Here is a 20,912-nt window from a genome sequence, read left to right on the forward strand (position 1 = left end):
CTGTAAAAATAATATGCCCTTTTTCAAATCAAGCCATTCTCAGATGCCTGTCAGTGTGTTGTCACACCGACAGAGGCCACACCCACGATAGTTAATTGACATGAGCGTCTTACCTCAGACCCGCCCTAAATCAGCTGTAACAGTCTGACCTCCATTGTTTCGATGCAGGAGCACGGATGTAAGTTAGACAAGAATATCTCAGATTGAGCGATTGAGGTGTTGTTTTGCTGGATGTAATAATGCATATAGTGGTCGTCATTTACTCCCGGCATCTCAGCTGCTGAAGATGCAGTGGATTACGTTTGTTTGTGAAGGGAATGTGCCTCCCGATCTACGTATATCTGTCTATGTTCGCGCAAATCATTCATGATCCAGCTTCACCTACAGCAGAAGTGAGTATAAGGTTGTTTTTTTAATGAACTTCTGCAATCACCTTTCCTAATAATGTGCTTGTTAGCAAGTTTCACGGCTAAACGCGCTAAATGCAGCTAAAGTAAACAATCTCTCCATAGAGAGAAGAGAGGGCTGGGGCGAGCAGAGCTCATTAACATTTAAAGGAACAATCCATCAGAATGGGCTGATTTTTGCAAAGCTCATTTTGACAAGGTAAAAAGGGTGTTGTTTTACACTACCATTGAAAATTTTTAACCAAAGTATATTATAGACTTTTCATTAAGACCCTAAAGAATCATATCAACTTGTGGAAAATGGGCATCCGATGACCCCTTTAAGGTAAGAATAAAAGAGTCTCTGCTTCACTCTAATTCACGTGTTTTCCATCACCATTTGACATTTTTCCTCTCAAACAATTGAAACGGCTGTTTATACAATGCGCAGTGTTTCTGTAACTGTCCAAAAGACATGAATATGAGGACTAGGTGTCTGTTAATAAGAATCTAACTCTAATATTCTAACACTGCATCATTTCACACTGTACAAGTTTGGCTGAAGTGGTTTCATAACTCTGGGTAAAAAGTGGTGTTAACCCTGGTTCTAAAATACAAGTGTGAAACATATCTTTGCCTGGGGTTTAGAACAACAATAAGCCGGGGTTAAGTGCAAACATTTATGCATTGTTTTTGCATTATTTTTGCATTATTTGCAATTAATTTGTGAATTAGCTTTTTTGTTTATATTTTAATTTTCATTTCATTTTAGTCATTTTGATATGTCATTTTTTCTGACCTTTCTTTCCATATCACTCTTTACATCTACTTTATTTTTATTTTATATTTTTTAATTTTTATTTTTAGTTCATTTTACGTTTTTATTTACTTCCAATTAGTAATTCAGTACTAATAGTAATTTTTAGTAATTTCATTTAGCTTATTTTTTTTATCTAATATTTTACGTTATTTTAGCTTTATTTTAATTAGCAAAAATGTTTTAACACATTCTAAAAAATGTTGGGTTATTTTTTTAACCCAAATGCTGGGTTCAGCCTGCTGGGTCATTTTAACATTTTTACCCAGCTGCTACATCATTTTTACTGTCAATACAAATGATGAACCCCTTCACAAACCTACCCAGCGCAGGGTCATTGTAACCCAATGTTAGGTAGCCTATGCCAAACTGCTTAAAACGGACACGTTTGTCAGTGTTTTTTTGCGGCATTTTGTGTTCTTTCCTGCGTAAACCAAGATTACTAATTGTTAACTAAAACTAAAACTACACTCTAAAAAAATGCTGGGTTAAAACAACCATTTCTGGGTTATTTGGCAACCCAACACTTATTAGGTTATTTGGCAACCCAGCCCTTTGTATTATGTTGTATTCCTATCAAATTATTACTGTAGGAAAACACATTTTCCCTTTTTTTGTGTGTGTAAATGTACATCGCAGCTTACGTCTGCATGGAATGCTAACCTTCTATAAACGCAGCATTCATTGGACCCAGATTCAAATGACACGCCGGCGCCACTATGGAAGTTTCACCTCCAGCCAAACGAATGCGTGACCAGGGAGCACTACGCGACTTCGCTTATATATGTAACTGACTTAACATTGAATATAAACATATTGTATATGAACGGTTCTTGTCCTATATATAAAAACAGATATTAGAGTCCATTTTTATTATTTAAAATGAAAAATAGGTTGACTGACCCAGCACTATAAACAACCTGGTAAATGGGTTAATGTAAAAGCCCAACAAGCTGGGTTCAAATAACCCAGCATGTGTTCTGCCCAATATTTACCCAGCACTGGGTTGCCAAATAACCCAGAATTGGTTGTTTTTAACCCAGCATTTTTTATAGTTTGAAAATGTTAAAATGTAGTTTAGTTCACAATAATAATGTTGGTTCCAAAATTTGCAACCTGGTCTCATGGTCAAAATGTACCTGGGGGAACTTTTGCAAGATGCGACCAATAAGTCGTAACAATAAATACATATCACTGCAGTTTCCAACAGAAATGTCCACTGAGTGGAGCTAAAGGAGTTTTAGTTTTTTTTTCCCCCCAGAAAAGATTAACATACATATGGCATGTTAAATGGTAAGGCTAGATAGTATACAGATGTACTGTATAATAATTACTGTTTTTGCATTATTGTAAGGGGTATGTTTAGGGTTGGGGTAGGTGTAGACGTTAATAAAACACAATCTAATAGATAATAGTGTTTCACAGGATTCATACCCAACGATTCTGCATCCTAAGTCCAATTCTGTGCCGCCTGAGCTACCAAGCAAGCTTGTTACGTCTGGTGTTGTGTCCATTCGTGCTACCCTGTTGTGTACACTGACCCCAACCTGAAACCTACCCTTACTGTATTAAAAATACAGTGTTGGTAGCATAATCTGATAGGTAGCACTATTTATCAGAACACTGGAAAGCAAAACATATGGAGCTGTAATCATAACTGCTGTTTTACCACCTCTAGTGTTCATTTCTTTTGGAAACTGCAGTGATACGTACTTATTGGTACGTATTTCGAGTCTCATGAAAAAAAGTTCCCCCAGGTACGTTTTTGTTCAACTTGCAAATTCCTGTCTGTGAAGTTTGGTCAAAGTAAACCAGTATTTAGCAGTTAGATATTATGATATTCCATGCCTCTTTTCGGTTAATTTGACATATTTTGTGTTTGTGAGGTCAAAGGTAGTGCATCCAATCAAACACTACAGTATCCTACAGCATCATCTGTTACTTGGTACAAGCTAGCCAAATTAGCCAGACGCCAACATGGACAAGTTGCATGGCATGCTCTGATTTCTTGAAAACCTTTAAAAACTACACAAAAGAAAATATCTAAAATTGCAAGAATACTAAACACAAAACAGAAATCCTCTTAATATTTTTTACATTTCTCATGTTCAGAAGTGTAATACAACATTTGGCCCAGTGTTTGTTTCATGTGTTAGGCTGGTAATTCACACCTCTGGTGTTGTTTATGAACAGTGAGTTTTCTCATTTAGCTGTTTTATTAATAATTTTACACACAATATAGTTCAGGGCAATATTATTGACAAACAATTTGGAACTTTGTTGGGTTGCCGGTTGAGCCAGTTGAGAACCACTGGTGTACTGCATTCACAAAGCTGCTAGTACAGAAAAAGCAAAAGAAAGGCCAGAAGAGGAAAATCTTTTCAGACAGAAAATGTGAGACACTCACCGCGACTGCCTCGAGCACTTGTTTAACTGCATCAGCGGCGTCTCGTTCGCTGTAGTAGCCCTTCTCCACTACCCTGAAAAATTGAAGGCACCGTTTGGTCTCCAGTGTAACTCCATATTGAGCGTACAAACACTGGTTGACTCTTTTTCCAATTTTCACTTCATTATTTTCCAGCCTTAGTGTGAGTCAACCACACCTCAGCACACATGGAGATGCTTCTATCGATTGTTCTTAAGAAGAGGCCTTTCTTTTAAATGACTCATGTTGACAACTGTATAAAAATGGGAAATAAGATAACTCTGAATGAGGATAAAATGGAGTGAATAACAGTAAAATCAGTGGGTTTCACAGTAATAAGCGTTCTTCTGTTAAAGTGTTGTTTCGCTATGTGATTAGAATATAGACAAGCACCGTTTATTCTGTAACAAATGATGAAGGTTAATTCAGGTCTTATAATTTTTACGAGAAGTTTTTCACTAGACCAACTGGAATGGAACATTTACGAAGAACATTTGATTGCCAGGGTGTGACTGCTATGTGGTTGCATGTGTTCTACACTGTAAAAACCTGCAGTTGTTATCTTAAACAGCTATTTCTAATGGATTTAACTACCACCACCAATTAATTTTGTTGTTATAAAATAACTTAGGCTGATACAGTAAAGGTAAATAATATTTTTGACTTGAATAAAAACAGATCATTTAGATTTTAGCTTACAACTTTTCCAATGTGTGTGCTTTTTAGCATGTCAGGTTAGCAACTAGGGTTGCTGGCACAACTTTAATTATATTTTACTCAAAAATAAATAAGTAAATAAATAAATAAAGACTATTTTAGGACCATATTATTTTGTTCGTATTTTAACTTTAAATTTTTATGACACATGAGCACTCCCCTTTAGTGTAATGCAAATAGTTCAAACAAAGAAAAAACAATTGTTGCTTGAATAAAGATGAATCTATGTTCAGTTTATAGTTTATGCATATATAATTTATAGTTTATGTGAAGATAGTTTCAAGTTCACTTAAAACAAAATTTGTTATATTTTTCAAAGCATATTAAATGTTAAAAGCAATGGCTTTCAGTAATACTATAATGTTGAATAGCTATAATTAATGAAAAAAAGGGAGAGGAAAATGCACTTTTAATAGAGACATCAGTAGCAGCATTAATATTTAGTAAAAAAGCAGTACATATTTCGATTAATCACAATTAATTACAGAAAAAAAAACAGTCATAAGTAGCATTATTTGTAGCCAACAATACATTATATGGGTCAAAATTAGTGATTTTTCTTTTATGCCAAAAATCACTAGGATTTCCATTAAGATATATTTTGAATTTTCTACTGCAAAATATATCAAAACTTAATTTTTGATTAGTAATAGGCATTGCTAAGAACTTCATTTGGACAACTTTATAGGAGATTTTCTCAATATTTTGATTTTTTTGCACCATCAGATTCCAGATTTTCAAGTAGTTGTATCTCGGCCAAATATTGTCCTTTCCTAACAAACCATACATCAATGGACAGCTTATTTATTCAACGTTCGAAATTCTCAGTTTCAAAAAAATTGACCCTTATGACTGGATTTGTGGTCCAGGGTCACATATATTGATTGATTGATTGACTGACTGATTGATTGCAAGGAATGAAAAAGTTTTCATGGGATTCTCAATGAAAGTGATTTTTTTCCACCCATTTTTGTCATCTTGTAAAAGTCGAAAAGTCTGTTTGCTCTGAGAAGTAATAACTTTCCTCTCCTCAACAAGGTCTTATATCTGTAGCACAAACAAGTTAGGCCTCATGAGAAAGTGCTAACTCTAAGTTTGAGCAATAGAAATAGTGATTCTTATGCTTAGCAAACACCCTTAATTACAGTTCTGGGGAAAAGTGTCAATGCACAGCATGGAGTTCACAACTTAATCAGCCATTATTAGCATGTAGCACTTTACCCCCCCTGGTGAACTGACCTGTCAAATAATTCTCCGCCGGTAACAAGTTCTAACACGAGACTAATCTCCGCAGGGGTCTCAAAGATCTCCTTCAGTTTGATCTGTCAGAAAACAGCATGAAAAAAAAGAGAGAGCATTTCACTGGAGGAATTCAAAAACATCATATGATTAATTATTGATGTAGACTATGGTAGCTATAATGTCTGACTAACATTTGCATAACTAGACCTTACTAAATCAAACACAGACAGTACTGCAGAGACAGGATGAACATCTAAGTGAGCGTTCTTGTAGATTTATGCATATTTTAGGCTGTGAAATACTGTAACTGCCCCTTTAGACTTACTATATTTGGATGAGAGAGGCGCAGTAATACACCTATCTCTGTTCGTACAATCTTCTTGTCAACCTGAAAGAACAACCAAGTTATTGTCTGAGTACAAGGTGAACAAGGTGCACAATTATAAAGCCATTACAATCAGGTAAAGTGTAATAGCAACACCACCTCATCACACAGGGAAAAACGTAAATAATAATAATAGAAAAAAAAGTAAACCAAGCAGTTTTCCACATATAAGGGGAGACACTGCAGGCAAAAACACAGTTTTTTTATGCACCTGTCAAGTTTGAGATTTTGGGCTTTTTGGTTTTTCATAAAGTGTTTTTACAGACTAGTGAAATGAAAACATCCAAAAGACACTGTTAAATGTTTCTTTTATAGCACTGTTTATTTGTGTCAATAGATTTCAATTATAATCCATATTTTTAAAGGCCGTTTTCTCAAAATGAGCTTTTTCTCCTACACTGAGCCATAAATCTATACTTCAGTAGCACTTACAAACACAAAACTTTACATTTTTAGTTCTTGGTTAAAGACCTTGGTTAAAGACGTTTTGGTCGCATATGCTTCCGGAATTTAATCTGCGCAATCTCGAAATATATTTGGGAGCATTTGTGCGTGTAATTGTTGTGGTGTGACTTGTTCTAGTACTGCACAGTATATGACTGCTGTGAGCTGATACAGCGAGCCATTCTATCCAATATTAGCTTACATAACCAATTAAACTTTATCTTTACATTTTTAGCTTTAATGCAGATTTTAGATATTAGCCGTCATTCACTCACACTGCGCTCCACTGGAACTCGAAACCGGAACTTTGCTCCAAATGTTTTCTTTCAACCAGTCTCTGTTCCGGATTTGCACTGTATTGCAATTAGGGGCATGCAATATGAACATTTTTGATTCTTGACGATTCGAATATCCCTACAATGTGCTATTATTTAAGAAATAAGCCTATTGTGCTACAGCGCACATTGTATCAGTGCAGTTCTGGTGCCTCAGTCTCACGCAACATACATTCACATCAAAAACCGCTTAAACATTTCATTCGCGTGCTGTTCTGACATGCGCTTACATTTGAATCGTGCGCTCTCAAAAAAAAAAAAATAAATAAATAAAAAGCCCGTCAAACAGCGCCTGATTACTAGAGTAAGTTATCTTTCATGTGTGGTTTGGCCCAGGTGTTTTATGCAGCATCATTTCACAAAGCTAAAGTCTGTCAGATCATTCTGTTTTTGCTTCAGATATTGAAATGTAATCTCATTTAAATCAGAAACGGCTCATGCATGCAGTACCTTTGTGTGGATTAAGTATAAAAATGCAGTGGTTGCCTCTAATTTAAATGGCTACAGACAGTTTTACCAGTAATAGAGAAAATAAACATCTTGTTCATGTACTCATATTTTCATTCTTTCTTGTCCCTTTCTTAAGGCAATAAAGAATTATTAAAATAGCCCATTTTTTTGTAAAGAATCAGCCATGAAGAATCAAGATCAGTGCATCACTAAAAAGAAGTGTGTGGTAAAGAATTCAGGATCAGGTTCAACTGGTGAAGCTATTAATCATCAGGATGCTGCTGGCCGTTCCTCTCAGTTGCCAGTTGTGGTGCTCCTTAATATTCATTGGGTGCTCCTAACCTTTTGAATTTGTAAAAAAGTTCATTTCGAGGCCTGTATATTATTTGCTTGATTATATACAACATTTCATTCCCCCAAAAATTGTGAAAATATATTGTTTTCTGTCTGTTCTAAGTATTTTCTGAATTATGGAGTGACAAAAAATGAGATACCCAAAATTCCCTCTCTAAAAACATAAGACTCAAAAAAAAAACAACAACAAGAATTTTGAAAACTGACTTCATCCAGTGTTTAGATTTTTGTGCTAGAAATGTATGCAAATTAGCACATATTTTATTAAACAATGCCTCGTTTGCATATTTAAACCTAACATTTTAAAAATCTTGTAACACAAATTTTTTTTTGCAATTATCAGTGTTATCAATCAACTGCGTAAGTAAGTGATAACTATTAGTTCTTTTTTTTTACCCTATTCACCTGCAGTGTCTCAGAACATTCTGTTCTGATTTTCTTTTGTGGAACACAAAAATTATTTTGCAGGATTTGCTATATAAGCTATGTGATTTGTCAGTCACATGCCCATTTAAGTGATGAACTGCACTATATGTGGTTGTTTTCAAAGATGGTAACAGATGTTTTATTCTTGCGCTACAATTGTGTGGCTTGTACTACACAAATCACAACCTCTGTAGCATCAGTGCTATGTGCAAAAAAGTTCACATACAGCGCTGCATTAAAGTATATATTAGTTTACCATAACTTCTTACAGTACACTCAAAATATTTTTTAAAGAGAACAGAAGAAAATTATGAAATTATATATAAAAATAAGTCTTACTCCAGTAGGTCACAAAAGCACTCTTAAGTTCACCTAACTGCTATAATAAATTTTAATTTAATTTTAAAGAACATTACATTCAGTTTATTCTTTCGTAATAGGTACTTTTTAATAGTAAAGTGTACTTCTCTTTCACAGAGGTACCATTTTATATATTGTTAGTTAAAAATACCTGAGGTACTACCACAGAGCTAAAGAAATCTGTGAAAGCAGCACAAGAAAAAAAAACTAATAATAACTTGCTATTTATTAAAAATACATATAAAAAATCTGTTATTGTTTTTCTTATTTTATTTTACCCTATCAGCCTTTTTTAATAGTTCTTGCAGTAACTTTCCACAACATTTATATGCAGCGCCTAACAATGTAATGCGTTATATATTATAGCTCAATAATATAATATAATTACACATGCATTAGAGAGGCTCAAGATAGCCATAGTGTTCCCTACACAGGCACAAAAAGCACAAATGACGGTGCAAATCGAAAGGTATACGGAGTACTGCTCTGCAACAGCTCTGGCTGACAGCAATTATTACCCATCATGCATCAGAGTGATGTAGAGAAATGGAAGACAACAGCAGTGAGGTCTTTAAGATCTTAGCAGCTGGAAGGAAGTCCTGACCAGAAACTCCTTGGCTGTAGGAGGCAGAACAAAGGCAAGAGAACAAAGCCTGGTAACATGTGGAGAGAAATGTGTCAGTGCACTTACTGTTTTTTTCAGCATTTTCACAGCATAGTGCTTCTGGGTGCCTTTCTGACGACATCGGAACACCACTGATGTGGCTCCCCTGCAAGAGAGAAAAATCATCAAATGACTCTGTTACAAACAATTCAACTGTATTCCATAAATTAATAGGGCTTATTTATTCCCAGTACACTTCAGTTCAACACATTTGGGGTTGTAAGATATTTTGATATATATATATATATATATATATTTTTTTTTTTTTTTTTTTTTTTTTACTGAGTTCAACCTTTGAACAGTAGTGTATATTGATATAAGTGTTGAAATGTAAACTGAACCTTAAAATCTCTTAGGTTTAAAACGAGTTAAGCAGTACTGACAGTATGTGACACGCTGTCAGGTACCAAAGACAATGTACATGAAAAACAAATATCAGCTCACATTTTTGTTAAAGCATTAAAATTGTTTACTTCATACAAAACTTGTGCTTTAAGATACTGTGCTAAACATGTAAAAAAGTACTCAAAAATGACAATATTAACACTGCAACAAGACCTTATACTTTACATATAACAAAAACATATAACAAAAGACTGGTTTGATAGAATCTCTTGCTAATCTTGTTGTTTAATCAGAAAACCTGTATATCATCATATACATATAATTCTACATGGACAGCTTTGCATCCTAAACAGGATTAAACTGCAGTTAAGTATGGCTATGGGTGGCATGGCCTGTCCTACATAAACCTACAGAGCAGTGTTACACCTGGCAACCATAACTCTTTATTTACTTCCATTTTCCTTCCCTACAGACCCAAGACCCACTGAACCACTGCTCTGATCCTCTGTAGAATATACATTATAACATACACGGTATCAAAACACAAAGGATTCAACCATTCAAGCTATTTAGATGAGCATTACTTTCCAACTGGCACACATTTAGCAGTGTTTGCTAAAACAAGCATTACAATTATTATTGCTCATACTTAGTATTATGTATATTGTCCATGATTAGTATACTAAGTAATAAACATGTAACCCTGTATTGCATCACTACTGCTGCAACCACATCATCAGAGAATTGGAGATGGGCTCTTTTGTAAGTCAAAAGTCAGCTAGTAAGCAACTGCATAACAAGCATACAAACCACACACACACACACACACAGCAATGAATTAGTATAAACTGAAATAAGCAAACTGGAAAAAACAGTTGAGGTTAAAAGTTTACATACACCTTGCAGAATCTGCAACATGTTTATTATTTTACCAAAATAAGAAGGATAATACAAAACGCATGTTACTTTTTTATTTAGTACTGACCTGAATAAGATATTTCACATAAAAGACATTTTTACATGGTCCACAAGAGAAAATAATGGTTGAATTTATAAAAATGACCTGTTCAAAAGTTGATTCTTAAGACTGTGTTGTTACCTGAATGATCTACAGCAGTGTTTTTCATGAGTCCCTTGTTTGTCCTGACAGTCAAACTGCCCGCTGTTCTTAAGAAAAATCCTTCAGGTCCCATAAATTCTTTAGTTTTTCAGCATTTTTGTGTATTTCAACCCTTTCCAACATTGACTGTATGATTTTCAGATCCATCTTTTCACACTGAGGACAACTAAGAGGCTCATATGCAACTATTACAGAAGGTTCAAATGCTCACTGATGCTCCCGAAGGAAACACAATGCATTAGGAGCCGGGGGTGAAAACTTTTGGAATTTGAAGATCAGGGTAAATTTAGCTTATTTTATGTTCTGGGAAACATGTACGTATCTTCTGTAGCTTCTAAAAGGCAGTACTAAATGAAACAAAATACGATATTTAGGAAAAATAAGAAAAATGTACACATCATCATTTTGTTCAGAAGTTTTTTCTAGTTTTTTCTTTCTGGAGCATCAGTGAGCATTTGAACCTTCTGTAATAGTTGCATATGTCCCTCAGTGTCCCTCAGTGGTCCACAGTTTGAAAAGCTGGATCTCAAAATAATACAGTCATTGTTGGAAAGGGTTCAAATACACAAAAATGATGAAAAACAAAAGAATTTGTGGAACCTGAAGGATTTTTCTGAAGAACAGCAGGCAATTTAACTGTTCAGGACAAACAAGGGACTCATGAACAACTATTACTAAACAAAAAAAAAACATTCAGGTAACAACACAGTATTAAGAATCAAGTGTATATAGTATCAAGTGTATCAACTTTTAAACAGGGTCATTTTCATAAATTTCAACTATTATTTTCTCTTGTGGACTATATGTAAACGTCTTCTATGTGAAATATCTTATTCAGGTCAGTACTAAATAAGAAAATAACATGCATTTTGTATGATCCCTCTTATTTTGGTAAAAAAAAACAACAACACATTTTGCATATTCTGCAAGGTGTATATAAACTTTTGACCTCAAATGTACTTCTATCTATATATTTGCAAAACATTACATAACCGTATCTACACATACACTAGTGGCAGTAAAACACCAACAACTTTTAGAGTTTACGTTAATTCTAAAATCATGTTAGCAAGTTTTGCTTATGCTAGCATACATTTTGTCACAGAGACTTATGAGTGTGTTCTTTTAACTTATACCAGAAAACAACTACTCAGAAACACACCTAGCACATTCTAGCAAATGCACAGCAATGCCCTAGCAAGCGTCCCGACATCCTAGCAAGACGTTAAAACTAGTTGTTTAGCTTTTATGAGCTTTCAGTCTCTTAATATCTGATTCATAATCAGATCACTTAATACGGTATTTCACTGGCACAGGACCAGTACAATATGTTGGAAGCAACCGAAAGCCAGCAGTTACAAACAAGCATCTCAGCTGGAAAGTGTCCAGTGTGCAAATAAATGAAATTTGGGTGGACAGCTTGGCTAATGCAATTAAAGCAGAGAGGCCACCTTAGTGTCCAAGAACTAGCATCTGGGTACTCATTAGGAGACCGGTGCCAGATCCACACAGCTATAGATCCCCTCCCTCTCTCTCTCTATGCTGACCGTAAACTCCCACTGACTCTACATGTGAATAGACAACAGGCGAGTGTAGGAACCGGCTTATGGCTCCAATCTGCTCCACATAATCCCCATGCAGGTCCCAAAAATATTGATTTCAGTTGGTTATATAATCACATTTGAAAGAATCCATATACCTGCCAACATCGGCTGGCAATCAGCAAAGTACCTCTGTGCAATGGAGAACCCTGTTTAGACTTTCTCTGGATCCTTAGCACTTAGACTTGAAGTACTTAACTGTACTTAGTGGGCCTGCACTTTAAATCTATACTCTAAGAAATGTCTATAGAAATGTGTTTTTCACAAATGTTCCACCCATATTTTGAATTATGCATTGTATTGTGTTTTGTTTTAGAGCTGAAGGAAATGTCCATAACATTAATGGAAAAGAAGGGGGGACCTGATATGGATTTCTTTTATGATCTCTTGGGCACATCAAAATGTTGTTATAATGGACTTTCAGTGGAGAGATAGAAAACTTTCAAGCCTCTGATCCAAAGCCTGTGATTGGGACTCATAATGCTTCAGTTCATTTAATCATTAAAAGTTCATAAATGGACACGGCAGAAGGATCTATATTAATGAAGATCCTCGGCCTGAGGGTGATGACAGGAAATGGACTGTCTACTTCCCCTCCTGATGCTAAGTGTCTGACATGGACTTATTCAAAAGACAACACACATAACCTTAACGCAAACATACGACTGTAGTTAAATTATCTGCATTATACAACAGTTGCCTCATTGCATAATAAGCTATTTAGCTGTTTAGTAACATCTTGCCATAAAGAAAATTTCTTCTGAAGTGAACAAGGGTAACATTTTATTAAAAAAATTATTAAACAACTCTTTATAAGTTACATGGAGTCAATTCTGATTTATTTCATTATATCAAGGACAGCACTGATAATCCAAGATTATGCTGACCCAGGATTATATTATATATATATATATATATATTTTTTTTTAATGTTTTGAAAGCACATTTAGTTTCAGTTTCATGCAAAATTGTCTTATCCTTATCATAGGATAAATGATTAGTTGAGATCTTAATAAATTCTACACTGATAAATCACTCCATCTTTCTTAATGAAGTCAACTTCCTCCTTCTATTGTAGCATTCATTCCTTGGAATGAGATGCTAGAGGGATTTCCATCTCATTACCTCCCAACTGGACTATTTAGCATTGTTTGATTAACCACTTGCATGTGATTAGAGGCATTTAATTGCAAGGTGATTAGGCAGTTTTGTAACACAGTTTCAGGAGCGATAGCTAATTTGGAAATGCAGCTTACAACTAAATTACAAAAAATAAAGCATTTTGTGGCAGTCAACTTGCACAAAACCTAGAGGAACAGAAGCATCTGACAACTGCGTATTATAGCATTAACTTAAGCTAAACTAAATTAAAGGAGACGTATTATGTCCCTTTTTACAATATGTAATATAAATCTCAGGTGTCCCCAAAATACAGTTCCAAATACCCCTCAGATCATTTACTATATTATTTTGAAAATGCCTATTTTAAAGGAAGCAGAAACACACTGTTTTGTGTGCATGTCTCTTTAAATGCAAATGGCCTGCTCCTCCCCGCCCCCTTTTCCAGAATAAGGCTGAGTCTTTACAGCTTGTAACTCAGATACTCTGCCAAAAAACATCTGTTTGGTTTTGATTATCATGTCTATCACGCTGAAATCATGCGTTTTAAACCATATTAGTTTAAACTTATGATATATGGTTTTCTGAGTTCATACATCTCAGAAAGCGGGCTGAGAAAGCGGCTGTCACACGGCATGTAAGTACTACACTAAGTTCTCTTTCATGTCTTATTGCACATAAACTGTCAAATACACACAAGTTTATGTTAAAAACACACAGGAGTTGCAAAAACAGTCAGTTATGCCTGTGAAGGTAAACAGCTGGGAAAGAAATTGCATGTTTATATTAGAAATAATATATAAGATCCCCTTCCTGTGTCACAGGGGAAGCGAAATCTGAGCAGCTCGTTTTTCTCAAGCTTGCAGAAAAAGGCTTACCAAAAAAACTCTACTGGGTTGTGCTTTTTCTAGTTTTTTGGGTTGGTAGATGCACTGGGACCCAATTATAGCACTAAAATGTGAAAAAAGTCAGATTTTCAGGAAATGGCATCTTTAAAATGTATGTAATACATGACATATACAATTTTTAATAGAAATGATATGAAAGTATATTTTACTTTACCACAAAGTGCTTGTCAGTACATTTATTAGTACCATATGTGATCCTGGACCACAAAACAATAATATATTAATTTTTTTTTTATATTAACTATATTAATTATATTAACATTTTTTTTTTTTTTTTTTTTTTTTTAATTGAGATTTATCTGAATAAATAAGCGTTCCACCGATGTGTAGTTTGTTAGGATAGAACAATATTTGGTCGAGATACAACTATTTGAAAGTTTGGAGTCTGAGAGTGCAAAAAAATCAAAATATTGAGAAAATCACCTTTAAAGTTGTCCAAATGAAGTTCTTAGAAATGCATATTAGTAATCAAAAATTAAGTTTTGATATATTACGGAAGGAAATTTACTAAATATCTTCATGGAACATGATCTTTAGATAATATTCTAATGATTTATGGCATATTTTGACCCATACGGTGTATTGTTGGCTATTGCTATAAATATACCCGTGCTACTTATGACTGGTTTGTGGTCCAGGGTCACATATTTCAAAGACAAGAAAAGTAATTATAAAATGACATATAAAGCTGTACACGTACTAAGTGGCTCAAAAAGTGGCACTCTGAACTACATTGTATATAAATTTAAATTATAATACATTTTCATTTAATTGCAGTTAAAATACAGTCAGGTGTCCAATTAGTTACATTCAATTCACATTTAAATATATTCTTTTAAAGTATATTATTTTTTCATAATAATCAATCTTTTATAAATCTCACAAGGGTCTTGCAGCAAAATGTTTGGCTATCAGCATCAAGTCTGGTCCACATTCTAAAATATTCTAGCCAAGAACCGCCCAAGAGCTGTAGTAGCCTGAGAACTTACAAACATATAACTTGTTTTTCGGTTGAATGGATAAAATCTTCCACACTCTGATCTCCGGAAATTGCAAAAAGTTTGCAAATTGAAACTGCAAATCAGATTTGAGCTTGCTGTTTTAGAAAAGTTTTTGCTATTCTTGTGTACAATATGGTCTATAAACTCTCTATGGGTGAGCTTTGAGAGCCTGAGAGTAGTTTAGATCCACCAAGCCTGCAATTTCAAATCTTGTTCTAGGAAAAAAGAAAATCAAATAACCTGTTGAAAGAACTGTAGTACACTCCTTCTGAAAAGCAAACAGGATGGCAGATGGGAGTCTTTCCCATCATAAACCTCAATCACTATTAACAGCTCAAAATCAACCAGTATTCATCACATTAATAATATCACATTGTGTACGGAGAAAAACGAGTACATCCACCAGTTATGGCAGATCATTATGAAACACATATGAGGTGATGATGATTACTCTAGGGGGCCTTGATTATCAAATCTGTCCACAGACTAGCACACTACAGCACCATGTGTAGATGTGTATGGCATGATTACCATTTTTAGATAATTTACAAAATATAATAACGTGTAGTGGTATGATTCACGCATGAAACTTGGACATGTCCAGGCAACAAGCTTGTCATGCTATGACTTTTCCAGAAGTACAGTAACCAGACGACCCATTTTATACAAAGACAGTTCTGGTTTCACAAGTTTTGTCATTGTCCTTCAAATTTAAATTCAATGGCCAAAAACTTCCCAAATGTTTTTTTTTTTTTTTTGTCAGCTGAACCCCTTTGACCTAAAATACTCACCTAAACTCAAGGAACATAATAAATAAGTTAAAATATAAATGGGAAACCCATGGGCTTGGGCCCTAATAATAAAAAACAAATTAAATAAATTTAATTAAAGGAGAAGTCCATTTCCAAAACAAAGATTCACATATAATGTACCCCTTGTCATCCAAGGTGTTCATGTCTTTCTTTCTTCAGTCGTAAAGAAAATGTTTTTTGAGGAAAACATTTCTGCATTTTTCTCTATATAATGGTCTTGTATGGTGCCCCGATTTTGAAAGCAGAAAGGCAGTTTAAATATCAAAATCAAAATCAAATTACCTTTATTTATATACCGCCTTTAACAATACAGAACTGTGACAAGGCGGCTGTACAGTATTAAATAGGAAATAGTACATCAACAATGCAAAGGGCAACAGTAAACACTCAATTTTCAGGTAAAGGTAGTTAATCAAATACAACAAAATAAAATATAATATTGTGTGTAGATAAAGTGAAGATAAAGTGTGATAAATCACTTTCTAAGTGTGATAAAATATGGCTTCAAACGATCCCAAATGCGATTGAAAATGATCCCAGCCGAGGAAGAAGGGTCTTATCTAGCGAAACGATTGGTTATTTTAATTTTAAAAATGCAATTTTAATACTTTTTAATCTCAAACGCTCGTCTTGCCTTTCTCTCCCTGAACTCTGTGTATTCTAACTCAAGACAGTTAGGGTATGTCGAAAAACTCCAATCGTATTTTCTCCCTCAACTTCAAAAATCATTTCAAAATCATCCTACATCGCTGCAGAAGTACCGACCCAGTCTTTGCAACGTGAACATGCAAAGAAGATCAAACACCCTTAACAAAAAAGGTAAAACAGCGATATAGGACAATTTTAAGGCTGAGGGAGAACATGAGATGGGAGTTTTTCAACATACCCTAACTGTCATGAACCGGAACAAAAACAGTCCAGGCAGAGTATGACAAGACGAGCGTTTGACATTAAAAAGTATATAAATTTTATTACTTTTATGAAAATAACCGATCATTTTGCTAGATAAGACCGTTATTCCTTGGCTGGGATCGTTTACAACCGCATTTGGGATTGTTTGAAGCCTCATTTAAATTGCATTTTGAAAGTCTGGGCACCATTCCAGTCCATTATATGGAGAAAAATGCTGAAATGTTTTCCTCAAAAAAACGTCTTCTTTACGACTGAAGAAAGAAAGACATGAACATCTTGGATGACAACGGGGTGAGTACGTTATTTGTAAATTGTTGTTCTGAAGGTGGAGTTCTCCTTTAAGAAAGCGATAGCCCATGCCTTTTTTTTTTTAACAAAATGGATAGTTCCAATCCTGAATAGTCAATGCAGTACTGCAGTCATACTAATATACACCACACAGCCAAAACTATATTCACAATAAAGCAAAGCCTCTCATATCTTATTACTTAAATAAGACTCTTTCAGTTTCTTCCACTAAATCCAACTGCATCACAATTCATTTGCAAGTATTTCATGCCAAAGGTTTGCAATTGTAAAGATACTGTGTGGATTAATGTAATCTTGATCTCTGATAGCGTATAACTGTAAATAATGTTTTGGATAAATGTGGCTCTCTCACTGTAACCACATCCATCAAATGGATTCTTAACAGTAGCATTCTTGTGCACTTAATGCACAGCTGAGTCAGTGTGGAAGTGTATGTTACACAAGCTGCTCCTGTTTCTGTTTTCTACTTTCCGAGCATTATATAATCACAGCAGAGACTGAGAGAGAGAGTGAGTGTGAGAGGGAGGAAGAGTAGCTCTCTGGGGAGTGTGGTAGGCTTCATTATTCAGCTCGCTTTGCCTTCTTCAGGACCTGGGCGGTTTGCATCTGGCCCCATTTTACAAGAGTCCAGCATCTATATCCATGCACTCCAAAATGATTGGCCAGCTATGAGCTGATAATGCTAATGTATGAACTTCTATTCATGGCGTTCTTTGTTTCAGATCCATTTTAAAGACTGATCTCAAGCACAAATATTACTACAGGAATAGTTCACCCAGAAATATAAATTGTAACCCATATAACCTTCATAACCCTGTATGCATTGCTTTATTATGTGGCACGCAAAAGAAAATATTTATTGCAGTGGGTTTTTTTTCTATACAAGGAATTTCAGTAAATCAGTTGCAATGCAACGTTGTTAAGCTAAATTTATTAAAAGTAAGTTCCAGTCATTGAAATAAAGATGAAAGAGAATTAAAATATAAATATCATATTTGGAAAACACAAAAATTACAGTTGTGGCGATTTACTACAAAAAAGGTTTACGTCTAAGTAAAAAAAAAATTCTAAAACTGAAATAAAATGAAAGCTCCCGAATATAGAGATACATAAAAAAGATATAGAACATAACAAAATTATTACATAACAAAAATAATAAACTAAAATTATTAGTTATTAATAACAATTATCATGCATTAGAAAATATTAAAAAGCTCATTCAAAATAATAAGTAATTAATAAAGATTATTCATTCATTATACATTCATTTTATTCATTTTTGGGTGAACTGTCCCTTTAAGGCAAACATCACTATTTCTTATGGCTACAGATTTCAACAAACCCATAACCCTTCTTATTAAATTTCAGCACAGATTCAGAACCATTTGTGCCATACAAATAATGATCAGACTTACAGTTTTCACCAAGCGGACAACAAAATAGATGAAGAAATCCTACTGTATCAATTACATGGATGGAGAGACCCAGGCAATATCTAGGAACCAGAATATCATAAAGATTTGGAATGGGCTCCTTAGACCAGTATGTAACCACCTATAATAAGCTTGCAACGCTCTAACAACCATCCAGAACACCCTAGCAACCACATTGCTAAATTGCTAAAAATGTGCACAATACCTTGGCGTACACATACAGAAGGTCCCAAATACAACCATAATGCTATGGTATTTTCAGAACCTTAGAGCACCAAGCAAATATCATGGTACAATGATTTGAGTACCATGATCTGATACCATTACTGTACTATGTTACTACCACCATACTGTTTTCCCCTGGAAACCCCCACAACACATTAGCATCTTGACAGTGATTGTTGCACAGGCTAGAACCGCTCACATTTTTCCAGCAAATGTAAAAATCTGAGTTCATTTGTAATGTTGTGCCTTAGCGCTGTCCGGTAAATAATCACATCAACAGATATATTACACCCCCGTCAGGACAGATGCATGTGATTATTTCATTCCAAGATTAATTGCATTAACTGAATTTATCTTTAAGTGCCCGCAGATACGCATCACTCTCAGCTGAGCGGATGGCAAAGTTGATTTGTCTTGCTTCCGGAGGCTGTACCAGCTCCATATGCGGGTGTTGTGCTCTAATTCGTTCATGCGCTGGGTATCCGTTCCTCAAATTAGACACCTTGATTGCGATTGTTCAGCATCTGCCATAAAACCTCAGAAGATTGCAAACAGCTTTATAATTAGGCCTTGTTCATTTTCACCAAATGTCATTTTTACTTTTTAAGACACATATTTTCATTAAGTGGAAATATATTGTTCTAATATACAATTTATACAGAAAAACAAAGTAAGCATTTATATGTTCAAGAACCCTAATGGAAATAAGTGTCTATTCTATGTTAGACTTTGGCCCTGAGCATTTCTGAGCATTTAGAAAGTACAGACTGTAACTCTCATCCTGGCTGATACAGTAGTGTGGGGCAGCCATTGTTAGAGAGGCAAACAATTTATGGGCATTCAGCAACAATTCATGGCCCACCCGTCACAGATCGATGAATGTTCCCCCTCCTACGCACCGTGCTGTGCCCAGTCCGGAGATGCTGAAACACCACAATCTGATTATCCAAGACAATTTAGGCTCAGCACGAACACAAAATCTTACATGTCAGATATTTTAAAAAGCCCAAAATTTGTGACATACCAACTAATTTCCTCACACTCTTAAAAATAGAGATTTCAAGCAGTGCCATAGAAGGACCATTTTGGGTTTCCCAAAGAACCTTTCAGTAAAAAAGTTCTTAGTGTGAAGTGTGAAGAATATTTTAAAATGTTAAGAACCTTTGGCTTTAATATGAAGAACGTTTTGTGCAATGGAACCTTTTTTGATGTTAAACGTTAAAAGTTCTTCATGGAATCATTATCATGTCAATAAAGATCCTTTATTACTAAGAGTGCATGGTAGCTGTAACAAAAGCAATTGCTACTCTACAGCACTATTGTGTCTGAATACTAAACAACTGATATTTGTCATATACTGTATGTTGCTATTTAAACCTGTTTGCAAGATCTCACACTTTTCCAACTGTTTTTACAAAATGTGACCCTGGAACACAAAATCAGTCATATGGGTCAATTGTCTGAAACTGAGATTTACACAGCCTTCCATTGATGTATTTGTACATTGATTTGTTAGGATAAGACAAAATTTGGCTGAGATACAACTATTTGAAAATTTGTAATCTGCAAAAAAATTAAAACACTGAGAAAATCACCTTTAAAGTTGTTCAAATGAAGTTCTTAGCAATGCATATTACTAATCAAAAATTACGTGATGATTTTTGGCATAAAAGAAAAATATATCAATTTGACCCATACAATATATTGTTGGCTATTGCTACAAATATAGACGTGCTAATTATGACTGGTTTTGTGGTTGAGGGTCACAAATATCCATAAATAATAGTCAAATAAATAAATGTCTAATATCGGCCTATTATCTTGAAAGCACTTATTTGCACAGACAATGAAAGCTAACTAAACTAACAGACAAACTAACATTGCTAGTGGTTTCTGCATCTTGTCCTAGATTGCTTGCCAAACAAAGTGCACTATGAAGTTCTGCTGATTTAATGATACTGCCAAATGTTTCAGACTCTGTGTCCTGGAAACACTTTGTACTTTGAGGATGTCCTCTTCTATTACGCATATTGCCTGGTGACAAATGACTAGGTGACAATGTAAACACCACTCAGGTTTAGACTAATGACACCTGTCTTAGACTAATGAGACTTTCTTCTAA

General features: G+C 34.7%; 1 protein-coding gene across 1 annotated transcript in view; it reads right to left on the minus strand.

The window, feature by feature from the left end:
* Nucleotides 1–20,912, minus strand: part of camk4 (calcium/calmodulin-dependent protein kinase IV) — a 46,748-nt gene that overhangs the window by 24,067 nt on the left and 1,769 nt on the right. The window contains exons 3-6 of the mRNA XM_051110479.1: nucleotides 9,033–9,111; nucleotides 5,913–5,975; nucleotides 5,585–5,667; nucleotides 3,611–3,683 (exon numbers count right to left, since the gene is read on the minus strand). Coding sequence (XP_050966436.1) covers nucleotides 3,611–3,683; nucleotides 5,585–5,667; nucleotides 5,913–5,975; nucleotides 9,033–9,111 — 298 coding nt within the window. The remainder of the gene's footprint in view (nucleotides 1–3,610; nucleotides 3,684–5,584; nucleotides 5,668–5,912; nucleotides 5,976–9,032; nucleotides 9,112–20,912) is intronic.

This window comes from Labeo rohita, chromosome 5 (genome assembly GCF_022985175.1).
Source record: "Labeo rohita strain BAU-BD-2019 chromosome 5, IGBB_LRoh.1.0, whole genome shotgun sequence".
In the NCBI taxonomy this organism is placed as follows: domain Eukaryota; kingdom Metazoa; phylum Chordata; class Actinopteri; order Cypriniformes; family Cyprinidae; genus Labeo; species Labeo rohita.